At 56.1% G+C, this 19,749-nt stretch overlaps 1 protein-coding gene and 1 non-coding gene across 3 annotated transcripts; both read left to right on the plus strand.

The window, feature by feature from the left end:
- The first annotated feature begins 8,180 nt into the window (after window positions 1–8,180).
- On the plus strand, window positions 8,181–8,253 carry TRNAE-CUC. Its single transcript has one exon. It is a non-coding gene; the product is annotated as a tRNA-Glu (tRNA).
- Window positions 8,254–10,294: 2,041 nt separating this feature from the next.
- Window positions 10,295–19,358, plus strand: ZC3H12A (zinc finger CCCH-type containing 12A). Of its 2 annotated transcripts, none has more exons than XM_045476764.1 (6): window positions 10,295–10,442; window positions 11,311–11,782; window positions 16,197–16,336; window positions 16,820–17,054; window positions 17,504–17,610; window positions 17,789–19,358. In XM_045476764.1, the coding sequence occupies exons 2-6, from the start codon at window positions 11,391–11,393 to the stop codon at window positions 18,661–18,663; spliced, it is 1,749 nt and encodes a 582-aa protein (XP_045332720.1). In that variant the 5' UTR covers window positions 10,295–10,442; window positions 11,311–11,390; the 3' UTR covers window positions 18,664–19,358. The 2 variants fall into 2 exon arrangements, with proteins under 2 accessions (XP_045332720.1, XP_045332721.1); XM_045476765.1 differs by lacking the exon at window positions 10,295–10,442 and adding an exon at window positions 10,997–11,171.
- The last annotated feature ends 391 nt before the right edge of the window (window positions 19,359–19,749 follow it).

Below are 19,749 nucleotides of genomic sequence, written 5' to 3' on the forward strand. Positions count from 1 at the left end.
TATCATCATTACACATCAAGAATTAGTGGACTGAGAGCCAGGAGGCCCTGCGGAGCAGCTATAAAACCTCGAGCAAATCTTATGACTTCTCTGGGTCTTACCAGGTGCCAAACAGCAGACTTTGAACTAGATCAGCAGCTTGCTGGCCTTTTCACCACTAAGAGTCTGTTTTATTATTTCCAGACATCCCCCCCAGACCTCATATTGTATAAGATTTTATCCCCTAAGCTATATTTAGGTAGTTATGACAAGCTTAATAATTATTAAATTATTGTTGCCACCATAATAAAGGATATTTTCCGTTGGAAGAATTATGTGCTTACACAGCCGAAAGGCCTAGAACTGGTAATGGCTTCAGGCAAGGCTTGATCCAGCAGCTGTTACCAAGGACCTACGTTCTTCCAGTCTCTTGGCTCTGGCTTCTATGATGTGTCACAGGGTGGCTTCCAGAAGTTCCCGGCACTACCTGCTTTACTCATTTGTGATTGGCAAAAATCAGACAGCTTGCTTCCCAGTTAGCTCAAAGACAAGACCCAGAATTGAGACTCAGTTTACCCTGATTGGCCTGATTTGGGTCATGTGCCTTTTCCTGACCAATTGCTATAGCCTGGAGGATGAGATTATTCTGACTTGCTTAAACCAGTTAGGCCCCGCCCTTGGAATGGGGTCATTTCCGGCCATATCACATGGCTGGGAAATTCCCAGTACTGTTAGCAGGGGAATCAGGCAAGGGTGCTGTGGAGCCTACGAGCAGGCTTCCTGCTGCATGTTTAGCAGTCAGTGAGACCTCAAACGGCCCATCGCCACTTCCGAGTGGCATGTGAGCTACTCACTAGTGACCTCTGGGATCTTGTGAGTTGGGTCGAGAAGGCAACCCCGTCTGTGGGCGGCCACCTAACCATGTGAGCTGACGTCAGCCCAGCTAGCAGCAAGCTCCCTACTCTGTGGTTAGACCTGGCCTAGATGCAAGTTCACCCATGTCCAGCTTCCAGTTCTCCGTCCCCATCTGAGCCTTCACAAATGGCTCAGTTGGGGACCCCAGGTGAACCTCCAGCTCTCCCGTTCCCAGGCCTACGACTGCCCTGTTCAGACACAAGGTAACACCGATGAGCTGCACTGGGCAAACAGGGTACGACAGAGATGCCCACGGCCAAACATCCCTGGAACCACTGGGGCTCATTTGTCCATTGACTCACCATACGTTGACCAACATCTGGGCCAAATCGTGTCCCAGGGAGCCACAGTCAGGTGGGGAGACAGTGATGCCCCAGACCATTACAATTCAGTGTGGGAACACAGTGTGGGGGGCAGTGGGGGCCCAGGGACAGGGACAGACCCCTTCCCTTCCCAGGACAGAGACGTGAGCATCCACCCCAGCACACTCTTAGCAGCAAGGTCGCCTTGGCCCAGCCCCTGCCCTCCAGATCCTAGGGAAGCCCAGGGGCCTCTCTGGCAGCTCCGAGATCAGCAAAGTTGTGTCTGCCACTATAGAAAAATTTTTTTAATGTTTCTTTCTTTCTTTGAGAGAGAGAGAGAAACAGAGTGTGAGTGGGGGAGGGGCAGAGAGCCAGACACAGAATCCAAAGCAGGCTCCAGACTCCGAGCTGTCAGCAGACCTCGACATAGGGCTCGAACCCACAGACTCGAGCCGAAGTCAGGGGCTTAACTGACTGATCCATCCAGACGCCTCTCCCCCAGTACAGAATAGGAGTGTTCAACCCGAAACTGGGGACCTGACCCCGTAGGGCTTTACGGAATTCTTTCTGGCGCCTTCAGTGCAGCTCTGGGGCAGGGGCAGGCCGACTCAGCCTTCTGCCCACCTTCAGATCCCATGTCTTCTTGGATCTTCAAAACCAGGTGGGGTTCGCTGGTTAAGGGGGTGCACGGTGGGGAAAACTTCCGCTGCACCCACCCCCTTTAACAGACACTTGAGATTCAACCATTCCTTGGTGTTAGGCACTCCCCGGACCTAGTCCCTTAAGTGAGTCACTGGTACTTCCGAGCACTCGTGTGGGTCTGTGGCGAATCCCAGGGGTGCCTGGGATGGAGAAAGCCTGGCCAGTCCCCTTCTCAGCTTTGCCCAAATTAACTTGCTGTGCGGCTGGGGGCAAGTCCCTTTCCCTGTCAATCTCCTCATCCATAAAACAAGGGCTCCAGGCTAGTAAGTCTCTCTGGGGCTTTCCAGCTCTAACCATGCAGAATGTGAGCATTCACGGTTCAGAAAAGAGGCAACAGGGGTAACTGAGGTGGGGGGGGGGGGTCTAGGGAGGAGGGGAGGCAGGAGGGCCATCTGGCCAGGGCCCCATAGACCAAAGGCCCCAAGTGTGGACTTTGGATGCTATCTCCAAACGGAATTACACTCAGGCACAGTATACATACAAACCCATAGAAACGAACAAACACAGGGGCGCCAGGGTGGCTCAGTCAGTTGAGGGTGGGACTTCAGCTCAGGCCATGATCTCTTGACTCGGTTTGTGAATTCAAGCCCTTCATGGGGCTGCTTGCTGCTGTCAGCATGGAGCCTACTTCCTGCTTTGGATCCTCTGTCCCCCTCTCTCTCTGCCCCTCCCCAACTTGTGCGTGCGCGCGCTCTCTCTCTCTCTCTCAAAAATAAACAAACAAAAAGAAATGAACAAAGACATCAGCCTCCTTGCCAAAATACACCACCTATAAGGCCCATGAAGTTATAAATACAGGGATTTTTTAAAATAAACTTTTTATTTTTGTAATTAATGTGAGATTTACAGAAGAGCTGCAAAGAGTGTAGAGTTCCCATACACCCCTTACCCAGTGTCAGTTTTCCTAATATTATCGTCTCACACCTCAGTGGCATGTTTGTGAAAGCTAAAACAAAACAACATTGGGGTGCCTGGCTGGTTCAGTCGGTAGAGCATGGAACACTTGATCTTGGGGTTGTGAGTTCGAGCCCCACGTTGGGTGTAGAGATTAGTTAAAAATATTTTTTAAAAAATATTAAAGGGGCACCTGGGTAGCTCAGTCGGTTGAGCATCCAGCTCTTGAGTTTGGCTCAGGTCACGATCTCACGGAGTTTGTGAGTTTGAGCCCCACTTTGGGCTTCCTGCTGATGGTGCTGAGCTTGCTTGGGATTCCTTCTCTCTGGCTCTCCCCTGCTCACGTGTTCTCTCTCTCAAAAAATAAATAAACTTAAAAAAAAAAAAAACCTTGGGGCGCCTGGGTGGCGCAGTCGGTTAAGCGTCCGACTTCAGCCAGATCACAATCTCGCGGTCCGTGAGTTCAAGCCCCGCGTCGGGCTCTGGGCTGATGGCCCAGAGCCTGGAGCCTGCTTCCGATTCTGTGTCTCCCTCTCTCTCTCTGACCCTCCCCCGTTCATGCTCTGTCTCTCTCTGTCTCAAAAATAAATAAAAACGTTAAAAAAAAAAAAACAAAAAAAAAACAAACCTTAAAACAAAACAATTCTGGTACATCTCTGTTGCTAAAGTCCAGACCTTATTTGGACTTAACCAGCTTTTCCATTAGCACTCTGTCTGATCCCGGAACCTACCCAGGCAACTATATTGTATCCAGTCAGCACATTTCCTAGCGTTCTCTGGTCTGTGACTGTTTCTGTCTTTCCATGCTTTTTATAACCCTGTTTTGAGGAGTCCTGGTCAAGTGTTTTATAAAATGTCCTTCAACTGGCGTCCGTCAGAGGTGTTCTCCAGAGTCATGGGTTTGGGGGAAGAAAACCACGGAAGTGACATGCCCTTCTCATCACATGATATCAGGAGTACACGACATCCAGTCCACTCACTGCTGGTGACGTTAACCTTGATCACTTGGCCAAGGTGATGTTGGCCAGCATTCTCCATTGCAAAGTTACTATTTTCCCATTTTCCGCTCTGTAGTTGAGAAGCTAGTCGAATGTCCAGTGCACGGTCAAGGGAAGGGGAGGGGTAATTAGGTTCCATCTCTTGGAGGGGAGAATCTACATAGATTAGTTGGAATTCTTTGGGAAGGAAAATTTATTTCTTCTTTCCCAGTTAGCTATCTATTCAATAATTTATTTCTACCAGTGTGGACTCATGGATGTGTATTCTATACTTTTGGGTAATAATCCAATAGTCTCTCTGTTATTTCTTTTATTGCTCTAATATTTGCAATTTGGGCCACCGGAGTGATTGGGCTCCTGGGTCCCTCTGACACAACTCATTCTTTTGTGTTTTGAGTACTTTCCAATTCTGATGCCTCCACATGTTCCAGGCTCACCTTTTCCCTCTCCCAGCCCAACAATCAGCCATTGCTCCAAAGAAATAGTATATTTTTAAAACAAATCCTCCATGGGGCGCCTGGGTGGTTCAGTCAGTGAAGTGTCCGGCCTCATCTCAGGCCATGATCTCACAGTTGTGAGTTCGAGCCCCGCGTCGTGCTCTATGCCGACAGTGTGGAGCCCGCTTGAGATTCTCTCTCTCTGCTCGTCCCTTGCTTGTGCTGTCCCTCTCAAAAATAAATAAACATTAAAAAAAATTGGGGGGCGCCTGGGTGGCTCAGTTGGTTGGGCGTCCGACTTCGGCTCAGGTGACGATCTCGCAGCCTGTGAGTTCAAGCCCCACGTCGGGCTCTGCACTGATAGTTCAGAGCCTGGAGCCTGCTTCAGATTCTGTGTCTCCCTCTCTCTCTGCCCCTCCCCTGCTCTCGCTCTGTCTCTCTCTCAAAAGCAAAATAAAAACATTAAAAAAAATTTTTTTTTAACTAATTCTGCAATTACTGTCTTGTCAGTGGTCCAAATACATCGCACTGCATTCGAATACATGATGAAAAAAAGTTATCTTGTTCAATTACTGCTTAAAACACACCTTAATTTTGTTGCAGCCCTACTGTGATGTCTTTTTACAATATACTAGGAGATGGGGTGCCTGGCTGGCTCAGTCAGAGGGGCATGTGACTCTCAATCTCGGGGTCGTGAGTTCAAGCCCCATGTAGAGACTACTTAAAATAAATATGTGAATAACTTGGGCCACCTGGGTGGCTCAGTCGGTTCAGCATCCAACTCTTGATTTCAGCTCAGGTCATGATCTCACGGTTCATGGGATCAAGCCCTGCCTCAGAGTCCGGCTCTGCACTGACAGCATAGAGCTCGCTTGGGATTCTCTCTCTCCCTCTCTCTGCCCCTCCTCTGCTCTTTCTCATACATACATACGTATGTACATAAATAACTTAAAAAAGTATACTAGGAGCATAGAAACAGGGGAGGGACCTGTGATCTTTTCTCCACTTCCAGGAGTCCTTGATGAATTTAACCTCTGTGTTCTGCTAACGCTTGGGTCACCCTTCCTACAGAGGTGACCTGGCTCCTGGGTCCTCCCCAGTCTGAGCTGCCCAGAGGAGCTATCAAAGGCCAAGGTAATTCCTGGATCCTTTCTCTCTCCAGGTCCCCCATCCCCCGCCAAGGGGATAAGCAGTCCTGGACCTCTGCAGACCTCACCCAGGCTGGCCAGGTGCAGGCAGGCTCCAGGAAGGAAGCTGGCAAGCCCAGCCACCAAGACAGATAAATGTGGGCAGGGCACCATTACATCCAGAGTGTTCCTGGGAATTAGGGCCAAGGTTTGCAAAACCCAGCCGTAAGTGGAGCAGGGGTTCCCCGGAGCAGCCCTGGGTTCTGCAGAAGAGTCAGCTTCTCAGGAAAGAGCAGCTTTCATGAGCCGGAAGAGGGCGAGACTTCAGCTCACGGCTCACTTTGGGAGGGGACATAGCTGCGTGACTCATCACCCGGTCGTGCCGGCTACAACTGGCCCAGCGCTGGACCTCCCAGAGGAGGTCCCAGGCAGGCAATCAATGCCGCAGGTAGGGACACAGGCCCAGTGCTGGGGGAGCCCTGGGGAGGAAGGAAAGTAGCATTTGAAGAGTCTCAGGCAGGCCTCACAGAGGAGGTGACATCATCAAAAAGATGAATGGAATTGGCCAGGCAGCAGTCCGGAGGGAAGGAGGGGAGGGCACTCCCAGCCAAGGAAGAGGCAGATGTAAAGGGCTGGCACAGGGCCCGTGGCCTAGAGAGTAGTCCATAAATGCGAGGCATTATTGTTGTGGTTGACTTATCATCGTGACGGTTGTTAACCTGGACTTGTTTCTTAATATTTTTACTATCTTACAGGTACTTACTACAATGAATAAACGCTGAATGTCACTGAGTTTTTCTTACCTATAAAAGGGCTGCTGTGAAGATTAGGGGTACAGGGGCACCTGGGTGGCTCAGTCGGTTGAGGATCCGACTACGGCTCAGGGCATGATTTCGTGGTTCATGAGTTCGAGCTCCATATCGGGCTCTGTGCTGACAGCTCAGAGCCTGGAGCCTGCTTCAGATTCTGTGTCTCCCTCTCTCTCTCTCTCTCAAAAATAAATAAACATTAAAAATGTATATAAAAGGGGCGCCTGGGTGGCTCAGTCGGTTGAGCGTCCGACTTCAGCTCAGGTCACAATCTCACGGTTTGTGAGTTCGAGCCCCGCGTCAGGCTCTGGGCTGATGGCTCAGAGCCTGGAGCCTGCTTCCGATTCTGTGTCTCCCTCTCTCTCTGCCCCTCCCCCATTCATGCTCTGTCTCTCTCTGTCTCAAAAATAAATAAACATTGGGGCGCCTGGGTGGCGCAGTCGGTTGGGCGTCCGACTTCAGCCAGGTCACGATCTCGCGGTCCGTGAGTTCGAGCCCCGCGTCGGGCTCTGGGCTGATGGCTCAGAGCCTGGAGCCTGTTTCCGATTCTGTGTCTCCCTCTCTCTCTGCCCCTCCCCCGTTCATGCTCTGTCTCTCTCTGTCCCAAAAATAAATAAACGTTGAAAAAAAAAAATTAAAAATAAACATTAAAAAAAAATTTAAAAAAAATGTATATAAAAAAGAAAACATAGTAACACATTAAAAAATGTTTTTAATTTAAAAAATTAAGATTAGGGCCACAGCATACACAACGCTCAGTGGAACAGCTGAGACCAGCTGTGGCCCCCAGTGGCCTCGTTTTCCCTCTCTCCTTGGCTGGTGGCCAGCCCCTGGGGTTGTGCATGGGGGGCATAGGAGGGAACACTTTGGGATCTTTAAAGTTGATGGGCAACAAAACAGGGACTTGGGTAGGCAAGGTCAGGCAAGCCCAGGGGAACAGCTTCAGGGACCGGGTACAAATGCACGCTCCCTCCGCCTGGGCCCTGAGTCTTCTGTGGCCTCCTAAAACCAGCAGGCACTGGAGGCTCGCTGCCTCAAAGAGAGCTGTGTGACCCTGGGCAAGTGACGTGTCTTCTCTGAATCTCTGAGTTTTTTGTTTCCTTAGCTCTGCAAGTGCATTAAAGCCATGCACAACAATGTCCAAAGCCCACTCCCTGCAACAGCTATATAAACAAATAAATAACGAATCCTAGAAATAACATCCGATAACAGAATGGATTAACGACTAGTGGTATATTCCTAAAATGGAATATTATTCAATCGTAAAATAAATAAGTCATAGGTATATAGGCAATAGAAATGTATTTTTTTTTAATGTTTATTTATTTTGGGGGGGGGGAGGGGGCAGAGAAAGACAGAGACACCGAATCTGAAGCAGGCTCCAGGCTCCAAGCCGTCAGCACAGAGTCCTGACAGCACAGAGCCCGACGCAGGGCTTGAACTCACAAGCAGTGAGATCATGACCTGAACCGAAGTCGGACGCTTAACCGGACACTTAACCGACTGAGCCACCCAGGAGCCCCAACAGAAATGTATTTTAAAAAACAATGCTAGGGGTGCTTGGGTGGCTCAGTCGGTTAAGCGTCCGCCTACAGCTCAGGTCACGATCTCGTGGTCCATGAGTTCGAGCCCCGCGTCCGGCTCTGGGCTGATGGCTCAGAGCCTGGAGCCTGCCTCCGATTCTGTGTCTCCCTCTCTCTCTGTCCCTCCCCCATTCATGCTCTGTCTCTCTGTGTCTCAAAAATAAATAAACGTTAAAAAAAAAATTCAAAAAACAATGCTAGGGGCGCCTGGGTGTCTCAGTTGGCTGTGTGTCCGACTCTTGATTTCAGCTCAGGTCATGATCCCAGAGTGGTGGGATGGATGGAGTCCTGCCTTGGGCTCCACACTGAGCCTGCTTGAGATTCTCTCTCTCCTCTCTCTCTCTCTCTCCCTCTCTCTCTCTCTCCCCTTCTGCCCCTCTCCCCCACTTGCACTCTCTCTCCAAAAAGTTAAAAAAAAATGCTATGTTGTGAGTGTCTGGCTGGTTCAGTGGGTAGAGCATGACACTCTCGATCTCAAGGGTGTGGGTTCGAGCCCCATGTTGGGTATAGAGATTACTTAAAAAATAAAATCTTACGTAAAAACCAACTTCAATGCTGTGTGAAAGAGGGGAATCACATAATCACAGAATGATTCCATTTGTACACAAAAAAGGAAAACTCGATATATTATTTAGGGATTTACACAAAGGTGGCAGAACTAAGAGAAAACCAAGGAAACAATTAGCACAATTAAAGCAAAATTCGGGAGGGGCGCCTGGGTGGCTCAGTTGGTTAAGCATCCGACTTCGGCTCAGGTCATAATCTCACGGTTCGTGGGTTTGAGCCCCGCATTGGGCTCTGTGCTGACAGCTCAGAGCCTGGAGCCTGCTTCCGATTCTGTGTCTCCCTCTCTCGCTGCCCCTCCCCCACTCACGCTCTGTCTCCCTCTGTCTCAAAAATAAATAAACATTAAAAAAAAAAAAAATTCGGGAAAGTGGTCCTTCAGGATGGGAGGGAGGCTGCACCGGATGCATGTGGAAGGTCTCAAAGGTACTGGTGTGGGTCTAGTTTTTATTTTATTTTATTTTATTTTATTTTATTTATTTATTTGGGGGGGGGGTCTAGTTTTTAAATTAGCTAGCAAACACATGGATGCTTGACTGTAATTAATATTAGCCGTTAAACTGCACATGGTGTCTTTCGCAATAAAATTTTCTGTATATAACACTAATACCTACCTTCTAGGATGCAGGCCTCTCTGATAGGGCAGAGAAAATGTGAGTAAAGTATTGGCACAGTAAGCTCTCAGTTTTGAGTGCCTCAGTTTCCCCAACTTCAAAGTAAGCTGGTGGCACTACTGCGGCTTTGTCCTCCAGCTTGTGGGTTCTGTGTTCCCTTTGTTCACACACACACACACACACACACACACACACACACACACACACACACACACTGGAGGGCAGGTGTCAGGCCCCATCCTCTCTCCAGTCTCCCCACTGCCCTACGTCACTGGTAATTTCAATGTTTATTTATTTTTGGGACAGAGAGAGACAGAGCATGAACGGGGTAGGGGCAGAGAGAGAGGGAGACACAGAATCGGAAACAGGCTCCAGGCTCTGAGCCATCAGCCCAGAGCCTGACGCGGGGCTCGAACTCCCGGACCGCGAGATCGTGACCTGGCTGAAGTCGGACGCTTAACCGACTGCGCCACCCAGGCGCCCCCGTCACTGGTAATTTCGAAAGTGGCAAAGATGACACCCGGGGCCCTGGAATGGGAGCTCCTAGCCCTAGTTCCAATCCTTTCCAAATGGGGCAATTAGGCCTTTTCTGAACTTCTCGAGGGTAAAATAGGCATAGCAATCTGTTTTCCTCCTCTAAGCCCATGGGTTAACAGTGGAAAGTGCTGTGCTCCAGTAAGAGACCATGACTGGTTGACCTGGGAACCTAAAAGCGTTCTCACGGTGGGGGTGGGTGGCATCCGTGAGCCGTGAGAGACTATTCTGTGACCGCTCACACGGTGATTGGTGTAAACGTACCTCTTTGCCCGGTTTTCCGCCTCGGTCACTGAGTACTTCCTGGTTGTACTTTTCTATCCTGCTAAGTGTCCTCACCACGACCCCACCGCTGTGTACCTGCTCCAGTCACGGTGTGCCTGTTGACTGTCCCTGTCTCAGTCTGAAAGGTGCCTGTCTTTGCAATTATGGACCTACCCCCAACGCTGTGTACACCAACCTCTGTGTACCTGATTCACTCAGCGCGACCGTGACTGTCCCGCGGTCGGTCGGGGCGGACTTGTCGGGCGCTCCTAGGTCTCAACGTGCGTGGCTGTACCTGTACCAGCCCTCGCATCGCTGTGCGCACTCCGGTGAGTCCGCGCGCACCTGGCTCGGCCCACGCCTCCCAGACGCCGGCGGGCAGTGCGCTCCGGTCCCGCAGACGTCGGCGCCGCGGGGGCCCCGTGCCGCGTCCTGCGTGCGGCGTCCCGCGTCCCCGCCCCCCTTCGGGCCCGGCCGGCTGGCGCGCACCGGCTGCGGGGGCGGGGCCGGAGGCCGGGGCGGGGCGCCGCGGGGGCGGAGCAGGAAGGGGCGGTGGCCGCTCCGCCCCCTGCCGCCCGGGCCGGCAGCCGCCTCCCCTGCCCGGCTTCCGCGTCACGGTGCCGAACGCCACCTGCCTTCTCCGTATAAAGGCGCCACCGGCCTCGCCCCCAGGACTCGGCCCCATGGAGACGCCGCGGGCCGCGGCTGGCGCTCGGCGGGGTGAGGCGCGTGGTGGGGCGGGGGGCGCGGACCCCGGGGGCGGGTGGGTGGCGCGGGGAGGGCTCCGGCCGGTCCGGAGGGGAGGGACGTGGGGCGGGTCTCTCCGATTTCGCCGGTCCCCGGGAACCCCTCTAACTTAGCCCAAGTTGGGGGGAGCCTCGGGGAGGGGGGCTGAGGTCCGGAGGGGGGCCGAGGGGCCGCGGAGCTCGGGGCCGCGACAGCCTTCGCGTCACCCGCGCCCGGCGGCCAACCAGAGTTTCCCAGCAACTTTTCTCGCCAGTGGGTCGCCTCGGAAACTTCCCCCCCCTCCCCCCCCCCTCCCGGCCGGGGAGTCCGGCCGCGGGCCCTGCGCCTCCTCGGCCTGGGCTCCGAGCGCGGGGCGGGCGGAGGCGCTGACCTCAGCGGGGAAGCCCCCGGTACCCCCTCCCCCCCCCCCCCCCCCCCCCCCCCGCCAGCGCCCGTCCAACCCCGGGTTTCCATCAGAGAGCCCCGCCCCGCAGCTGTGGGGGCGCGGCGACGTCCTCCGAGGCCTCCCAGGACTTCTGGCTCCCCTGGGTTGCCACGGGACTAGGGGCGGGGTAGGAAGTGGAGTCAGACAGCGTAAAGTCAAGTCCTTGCGCCACCAGCTAACAGCTGGATGACCTTAAGCAAGTTCTTGAAGTCTGTGGCTCAGCTTCATCCTGTATATACTGGGAATGATGACTCCTAGCTGGGACAGCTTTCGAGAGGGTAGGAGAGGTGACACGTGCGGCCGGCTTTGCCCGTTGCCACCAGTCAGTGTGGTCTCAACCTGTTGGGTGGGGTAGGGGCTGGAGAGGGGTAGGAGAGAGAGCCACTCCCATCTTTAATTCTTGGGGTTGTCCTACAGGAGCTGTGACAGGTGCTTTCCATCGGTGTGAGCTGTGAGTGGCAGGTGGAGAGAGGTCCACTCAGGAAGCCAGCCCCACCATGAGTCTGTGGGAACTTGACAGTCGTAGCTGCCAAGGTACTCCCAGGCCGGATCAGGAGCCCAGCACTGAGGAGGCATCGGCTGTGGAGCTACAGATGAAGGTTGATTTCTTTCGGAAGCTAGGCTACTCATCTGCTGAGATCCACAGTGTCCTGCAGAAACTGGGGGTGCAGGCCGACACCAACACGGTGCTGGGCGAGCTGGTCAAACATGGGTCAGCAGCCGAGCGGGAGCGCCAGGCTTCCCCGGACCCCTCTGCTCAGCTCCCCCTGGTCCCCCGGGGTGGGGGCACCCCCAAGGCTCCCACCCTGGAGCCCTCGCCCCCAGAGGAGAACAAGGAGGGCAGTGACCTGAGGCCTGTGGTCATCGATGGGAGCAATGTGGCCATGAGGTACGTGTCATTTCTGGGGCTAAGACCAGGGCCTGTGGCTGGGAATGGTGGCCATGTGTCTCTACACCTGTGGTAAAGAGGCCTTCAGGAAGGAGTGTGACCTGTTTTCACAGACCCATCTAGAGGAAGGGAAGGCCTTTTATTGAGGCTCTTCGATGTGCCAAGAGACTCCCTTAATCCTTATGGCGTCTTGGAAGTGGGTCTGTTAGGAATGTTTTAGGGACGAGAACAGAGGCTCAAAGACGTGCTCATGGGCTCAGTATTGGTAAGTGGTAGAGCAAGGATTCGAACTTAAGCCCTTCTGTCTCTGGAGTTCACCTTATGTACTACGTCTCTCCCTGAAGGCCAGCACTCAATCTCAGTTCCTCTCCTGTGACATCAGGCAGCTTGGTGTAAGGGGAGTAGACTGTGGGGCCAGCTCCTCCGTGTAGGAGCCAGTCACTTGATGTCCGTGAGCTTTCTCTGCTCATCAGTAAGACCCAGCCAACCCCTGCTCAGGTGACATTTGTGAGGAGGGGCGGCACAGAGCCTGGAGAGAGACGGAAGCTCAGTAAGCTGTAGTTGTTCTTACTGCTGTTACTTAGGGTCTGGGGCCTCTGAGGCCTTGTTGTCCCAGACCTGGACCCCCAAGGAAGCAGACCCAGGTACTGACGCCTTTGTCGCTGTGACCAAGAGTGACCTCAAGGATCTGGCTTACATGGGGGGTGTGGGCAGGTCAGCTGTGACTTGGGTTGCCTCTGCTACAAATGAGGCACCTGGGCCCCAGGGCCAAAGCCAGGACTCCATCCCCAGTAACAGTCCCCTCTTCACAAAGACCGTCACGGGGAATGGGGGCAGGTGAAGGCAGGGGCCACGGCTGTCACTGACCCCACGGAACACAAGCCTGCTTTCGATCCAGGCTGATCCCTCTGGCCCTGCTTTCTCCCGGTCCTTCCAAAGTGGTTGCTGAGTCAGGGCTGGGTGGATCATTCACCAGGAAAAGTTCCAATGGGCGTGGAGAGGGAGACCCCAGACTCAGGGTAGGGCCTGGAGAGGGCTCTTTGGTGCCAGAGGGGTCTCCCAGGTGGGCTGCCTAAGGCTTCAGTACCCAGAGCCCCTCCCACTCCCGGCCCAGCTGAGCCAAGTCAGCTGTAGGGCTGGTCCTGGCCCAGCTCAGTACGGATGCAGGTGGCCTGTTCTACCCACCTTTGGATCAGTCTTCCCGTCTCGGAAATGGGCTGAGCCTAGGTAGGAGGTTGGGTAGAGCTGGCTGCCACACGGCTAGCGGCAGCTGGTTACAGTCTGTGCTTTGAGCATTAGGGGTCCCTTCTCAGGCTCCAGCAGCCTGTGGCTGGGCGAGGAGCTGCATAGGTCTGTGACTTCTTCCCCTGGAGGCTTGGGTGGGCTGCACCAAGCTAAGGCTGCCTGCCAAGGACTGTCTTCCCACCCCCTCCCTCCCCAGGGGCAGCCATGTGCTCTGTGTGTTTGTATCCAGGCAGGAGGAGGAGGGGCCTGGGCGGGAGGAGGGGGGTGGCCCCGAGAGGAGCTGGGCCAGAGAGGCACCGCCTTGGGGGTTTCTGAGCTGGGGCTGTAGCAGGAGGGGAATTCCTGCCTCAAACTTCCTGTCTCAGCTGCTGCTGGGTTCCTGCCCTGCTGCCCCCTCCCCCCCAAGGGCAGACAGACCAGCCCCCACCGTATGCAAATCGTGGGGAAATTCACCTCTGTTTCCTTCTAAGGGAATTTTTCTCTTGTAGCTGGGCTCAGCCCAGGCAGATCTCTTTACCTGGGTAGCCTGGCCTAGCCCTGCCCTCTATCCTAGGGTGGGAGCAGCTGAGCCCCGAGTCCCTACATCCTCACACATCTTAGCCAGTCCCCTCACCTTCTGGGCGAACGGGACTGCGGTGGGGGAGGGAGGATGTCTGGTTTTCCTGTGCCAGCACAGCTTCCTCCATTGCAACAAGAGGGACTAAAGTTAGCTCTAGGGAGGCACTCCTGGCCTGGCTTGACTTGAGGGACTACATCATGGGCTCTACTCCTGCCAAGAGCAAGGCTCTCCCTACCTGCCTCAGGAGTGCTTTCGGGGCTAGGACAGCTGCGGGCAGACTTGTCCCCAGCTCAGGCTTTTGATGCCCAGAGGCAGTACTCTGTCCTTGAAAGCTGTGGCATCCCATGAAGTCCTAGGGCTGGCAGATGCTGGCCTCGGATGGGCCATGTGCACGTACGTACGTGTGTACAGAAGCAGGTCAGTGGGTGCATGTGCTGACTGCTTACCTGAGCCAGGGAGCCGAGCCAGGGGATGATCACGTTCCCAATGCGGAGACAGCAGAAGGCCCAGGGAGGGGCATCATGAAGACAAACCAGGGACCTAAGCCATACTGGAAGGTCAGGGAGGCTTCTCCGAGGCAGTGCCGTTTCACACGGGTCCCAAAGAGCAGGAGTTTGCCTGCTGCACTCTTGTCTCTTGTTCCCAGCCTGCCCCTACCTCTTAGCACCTTGTTCAGACTTAAATTTGAGGGCTTTTCCTTCTGCTAGATAAGCTTCAGGTGTTGCCGTTAAGGGACTAGAACAGCAAGCCGGTAGCCCCAGATGTGGGTTCAAGTTCTGTCTCCTACCACCAGCTAGGGAACCTTGGGTGAGTCGCAGAGCCTGGGTTTCCTTCATTGTGGCTTTGTTAAGGATGAAGACAGAAGGTGCGGGCCTCATCTGGCCCCCTGTAGGAGCTTGGTGCCCGCTGACCGCCATCTGCCCCAAGGCCAGGGCTGGTACTTTGTACCTGTCTGAGCATCAGCACCCGTGGTGGTTATGAGCACAAGCCTGGGGCTCGCCTCTCTGTTTCACCATTGCCACAACTTCTGTGCTCTGTAGACCAGTTTTCTCATCTGAATGAAGGGGAAAGGGGCCTTTGATGATAGCACCCTCCTCAGAGGCTTGCTGACAATTCAGTGTTAAGCACTTTGGTTAGAGCCTGGCTCACAGCCCTCAGTAAATGTGAACTTTTTATTATCAAGAAGCCTGGTGGACAGTGGGGAGGCCCCGCCACCTGGTAGGGATGAGCACTGCCTTCAGCTGGACTTTGCCCCCCTACGATTTATGGAGACCTTCAGACCCGGGAGCCCCAGCCTATCCCCCAGACAGCCTCCGTGCCCTGCAGCTGCCCCACCTGCCTCTCTATCTTCTCGTGGGGCTATCACCCACCCCAAAGCTACCCACAGGATGTGGTTGGCTGTGGCCTTGCCTCCTTTGTGTAACGTTTATTCTGTTTAATTTCACCAAGCGTAAGAGACTGAGAGCTGTTCACGGAGGGGTGAATGAGGGGTAGGGGCTGTTGAGGAGGGAGCTGCAGCTGGTCCCGTCCAGCGCCCCCAGCCCGGGCCTAGAGCCCTTCTACAACACCCAGGGTTCCCTGGGGGTCCCCTGGCCTCCTCTTATCCTCCCAGGAAGCCTCCACTTTGCTGGACTGTCTCTGGCCTCAAGCAAACAGGAAAGTTATGCTGCTGACATGGGCCCTTCTTTCAGAGGCTGCAGGCTATCAGGCCCATTTTACAGATACGGAAACTGAGCCAGAGCAAGCCAGCAGCCCCTCAGGGCTGGCTTCTGGATCCAGCCACATTTGGACGGGGGTGAAATCTAGTCATCAGACCACAGCAGGGAGTGTCCCATCTCCAGCTCCCCTGCTAACAGAGAGAGTCCCCTGGTGTCTTCCTGACTGTCTTTCTGCCTCAGGTCGTGCCCTCCCCAGAAGGGTGAGGAAAGGACAGGGCGGTCCGGGTCTGGGCGTTTGGGGGAATTGGTAGTCTTGGGAGGAAAAGCAATGCCCTTTCACTTTCAGACTGAAAGGCTCCTCAGTGGCCTCTCCCCCTCTGTCACTGCTGGCCTGTGTTGGACAATGGATCCTGGCTCCTTCCCCTTCGCCCTCCTGAGTCCCAGCCCCTGGGGCTTGTGTAGGACTGAACTTTAATCCATGTTTAATCCAGAACAATCTGGTTTCTCTTCAGTTAGCTGGGGCTCGTCCCTTCCCACCCCCACCGCAGCACCGCCCAGCGGCCGAGGGAGGGGTGGTGACTCAGTGTGCCTGTGTGCATCTACGTCCCCGTGGTCCCAGCACCCCCGGGTGGGGCGGGAACCAGAAGGCTGCCAGAGCCTTTCCCCCACCCCCAGGTGTGTTGCAAGCGGCCTGACCCTCCCCCACATGGGAAGCGGGTGCCGCCAGATTCCTGGGCGTCTCCTCACTGTCGGGAGATGGAACTTCAGGGAAAGTCCCCGGTCTGGCCATCCCGGACGCTGTGGGAACCAGCAGGGAATGCAGGCCTTGGGCCAGAGGGCAGTGAGCTGAGCCCAGGGCAGAGGCCTGCAGAGCCACGCCCTCCTGCCTGCGGCTCGGGATGGCAGGCCAGCCACCCTCCAGGGCTGACCCTGTGCCCCTTCTTCTTCCCAGCCACGGGAATAAGGAGGTGTTCTCCTGCCGGGGCATCCTCCTGGCGGTGAACTGGTTTCTGGAGCGGGGCCACACAGACATTACGGTATTTGTACCATCCTGGAGGAAGGAGCAGCCTCGACCTGACGTGCCCATCACAGGTGAGTGGCACCTCTGGTTGGGGGTCGCACTGCCCCAGCCGGGCTTTTTCCCCAGGGAGACGGTTTGGGTGTGACTGACCACTTCTGGGCCTCAAGCAGGGACCAGCTTGGTTTGTTTTTGTTTTTGCTTTTTACTGTTTGTTTATTTTTGAGAGAGGAAGCGAGCATGAGCGAGGGGGGTGGGGAGGGGCACTGAGATCGGGGACAGAGGACCCCAAGCGGGTTCCGGGCTCTGCACTGACAGCAGAGAGCCCAACGCAGGGCTCGAACTCACCAACTGTGAGATCGTGACCGAACCAAAGTCGGATGCTTAACCGACTGAGCCACCCAGACGCCCCAGGGACCAGCATTTGTTTTCCTGGCTTCTGCTGTCCTCTGCCCCTGCCTGCCTTGGTGTACCTGGAGTTCGGAGCTCCTGTGCCTGGCCACCCAGAGGCTCTGGGTCCAGATGGGGCTCTGACCTGTGCTGCCACTGCCTCCCAGACCAGCACATCCTGCGGGAACTGGAGAAGAAGAAGATCCTGGTGTTCACCCCGTCGCGCCGGGTGGGCGGCAAGCGCGTGGTGTGCTATGACGACCGCTTCATCGTGAAGCTGGCTTTTGACTCCGACGGCGTCGTGGTCTCCAATGACACGTACCGGGACCTCCAGGGCGAGCGGCAGGAGTGGAAGCGCTTCATCGAGGAGCGGTTGCTCATGTACTCCTTCGTCAACGACAAGTACGTTCCTGGCTCCCGGGCCCCGGGGTCCCGGGGGAGAAGCCGGACGTGTCCCTCTGGCACGGGGCTTTGTTGCGGGGAGCTCTGCTGGGGCCGCGGCCTTGTATCCAGGCAGCTTTGGGAGTGAGTGCAGGGGACTCACCACCAGGTAAAAGGGGCCAGGCTAGGCCAGGGGATCTGAATGTGGAGTTGCCGAAGCTTCTGTGATAGGTAGGATCTGGTCAGTGGTTCCCAGCACTCGGTCTCTGGCCAGAGGCCGGCGGATGGATGCAGCCTTAGTTTCAGATTTTCAGGTTGCTGGCCTCCCCACGCCCTCAGGGAGTGCCCAGCAAGAGAACTGCCCTGGCGGGGTCCTCCTCCCCTCCCTTGGGGCATTCCCGCCCTGGGCCCAGAGGTGTCCTGCAGGACGAACAGCAGTTTCCGGAGCTGCTCTCCCACCTACCCTGCAGGTTCATGCCCCCCGATGACCCCTTGGGCCGTCACGGGCCAAGCCTGGACAACTTCCTGCGGAAGAAGCCACACACAGCCGAGCACCGGAAGCAGCCGTGTCCCTATGGTAAGAGACCCAGCTGCCCCCTCACTCCTTCCCCTTCCTCTCTCATCCAAGGCAGCCTGGGCCCCCGAGTGCTTCCTCTCCGAGACCACCCAGCCCCACGTTTCCTGTGCCCCACCTTTCCCCCTCCCAGCCCTGGTTCTGGAACCCCTTGCTTAGAGACCCCCTTATTCTCTTCCAGGGAGGAAATGCACCTATGGGATCAAATGCCGGTTCTTCCACCCAGAGCGGCCCAGCCGCCCCCAGCGCTCTGTGGCTGATGAGCTCCGTGCCAGTGCCCTCCTCTCACTCCCTAGGGCCCCGAGCAAGGAGAAGAGTGGCCGGCGGCCTTCACCTTCATCCCAGCCCAGCTCTCTGCCGGCAGAGCATGAGCAGGGCAGCCTAGATGGGAAGAAGCTGGGAGCCCGGGCATCGCCAGGGCCGCACCGAGAGGGTCTGACACAGACCTTCGCCCCAGCGGGCAGGAGCCTCCCACCTAGCGGGCGCAGCGGCAGCAGCTTTGGGCCCGCAGACTGGTTCCCACAGACGCTGGATTCTCTCCCGTACAACTCCCAAGAGTGCCTGGACTCGGGCATCGGCTCCCTGGAGAGCCAGATGTCAGAACTGTGGGGGGTCCGAGGAGGAGGCCCTGGAGAACCCGGCCCGCCTCGGGGCCCTTATGCTGGCTACGGCCCCTACGGGGCCGAGCTCCCAGCCGCTCCAGCCTTCCCTACTTTTGGACGGGCCTTGGGTGCCGGCCACTTCAGTGTCCCTGCTGACTATGCCCCGCCGCCAGCTGCCTTTCCACCCCGAGAGTATTGGTCTGAGCCGTACCAGCTGCCCCCACCCACCCCAGTCCTGCCGGAGCGGCAGGTGCCAGGCCCTGGGGCCGACCGGGGCCCGTGGGCCGGGGCCGGGAGCCTAGCCAAGGAGCGAGCCAGTGTGTACATCAAGCTGTGCGGGGTGTTTCCCCCGCACCTGGTGGAGGCCGTGATGGGGCGCTTCCCTCAGCTCCTGGACCCCCAGCGGCTGGCTGCCGAGATCCTTTCTTACCAGCCCGGGCACCCCAGCGAGTGACCCAGCCGTGCGGCTGCCGGCCCTAAGGCTGGACAGAGGGAGGAGTAAAGTAGGGAAGGGAACCCGCAAACCAAAGATAATGTAGGATTGGTCCTGGCCCACCCGGCACCTGGAGCCGGCTGCCGAGTGGGGCAGGAACGATCACCCTGTTGATGCACATTGTATCTGTAGTTTAAGGAGACGCCGCCGTAAAGGCGTCAGTCCGTGGCTGAAGCCCAAACCCTCCTTTCTCTCAGAGGGCGGGGAGGGAGGTGGTGGGGAGCAGAGGCCTGGGCTGGGGGCCCTGCGCACGACCCCCCACCTCCGCCCTACCCCTGGGATGCCGGCCTCGGCTGGCTAGTTAGGCACTGTGTGCCTGCCCTCCAAGGGCCCCTCCTGTACGCCAATGAGGCCTCATCAGTGCTCTCGCAGGGCACCGGGCCTCATGTTAGTAAGCAAGATGCTTCTTAATAACCCACCTTCTGACCCACTCTGTTTGCAGCGTCCTTGCCCCCGCGGGGGGTGGGGTGGGGGGAGCGGGCCAAGGGCCCTCTGTCCCCACCCCCTCTTCCCTTCCTTCTATACTGAGTCCTCTCGCCCTTCCCCAAGGGTGGGGACACGTATTTGTGTGTGTACAGGTGTCATGTTAACTACTTTAAGTGGAAGTCCTCGCGCTCCCTTAACACGTCAATAAAGTACAATGTGAGCCCCTTTAAGAGATGCTGGTCTTTGTTGTACCCGGGGGTTGAGCCGGCCTTTGGGCAACGGAGGTCGGCAGGTGGGCACCAAAGTGCTCAGCCCCCCCGGGGGCGGAGGCTTCCTTTACTGAGAGAAGGCGGTGGGGGGACACAGGATCGGGCTGTTCCCCTTTTCTGTGCTGGGACCGGAGCTCAGGGCAGAAAACTATCTGGCTGAGAATAGGGCTTCCAGGAGAGTTTGGGAGAGAAGGGGGTGGGGAAGCCCTTGGGTGCTCGGCTCAGGCACCATCTTCCCAGACACTGCGGTGTTCTAGAGGCCGAGCTGCACAGCGGAGCAGGGGGCGCCTGGGGGGCAGCCTGGAGAGGCGGTGCCAGGCTAACCTCCAAGCAGGAGGTTAGGGGTCCTGGT

Source organism: Leopardus geoffroyi, chromosome C1 (assembly GCF_018350155.1).
Source record: "Leopardus geoffroyi isolate Oge1 chromosome C1, O.geoffroyi_Oge1_pat1.0, whole genome shotgun sequence".
In the NCBI taxonomy this organism is placed as follows: domain Eukaryota; kingdom Metazoa; phylum Chordata; class Mammalia; order Carnivora; family Felidae; genus Leopardus; species Leopardus geoffroyi.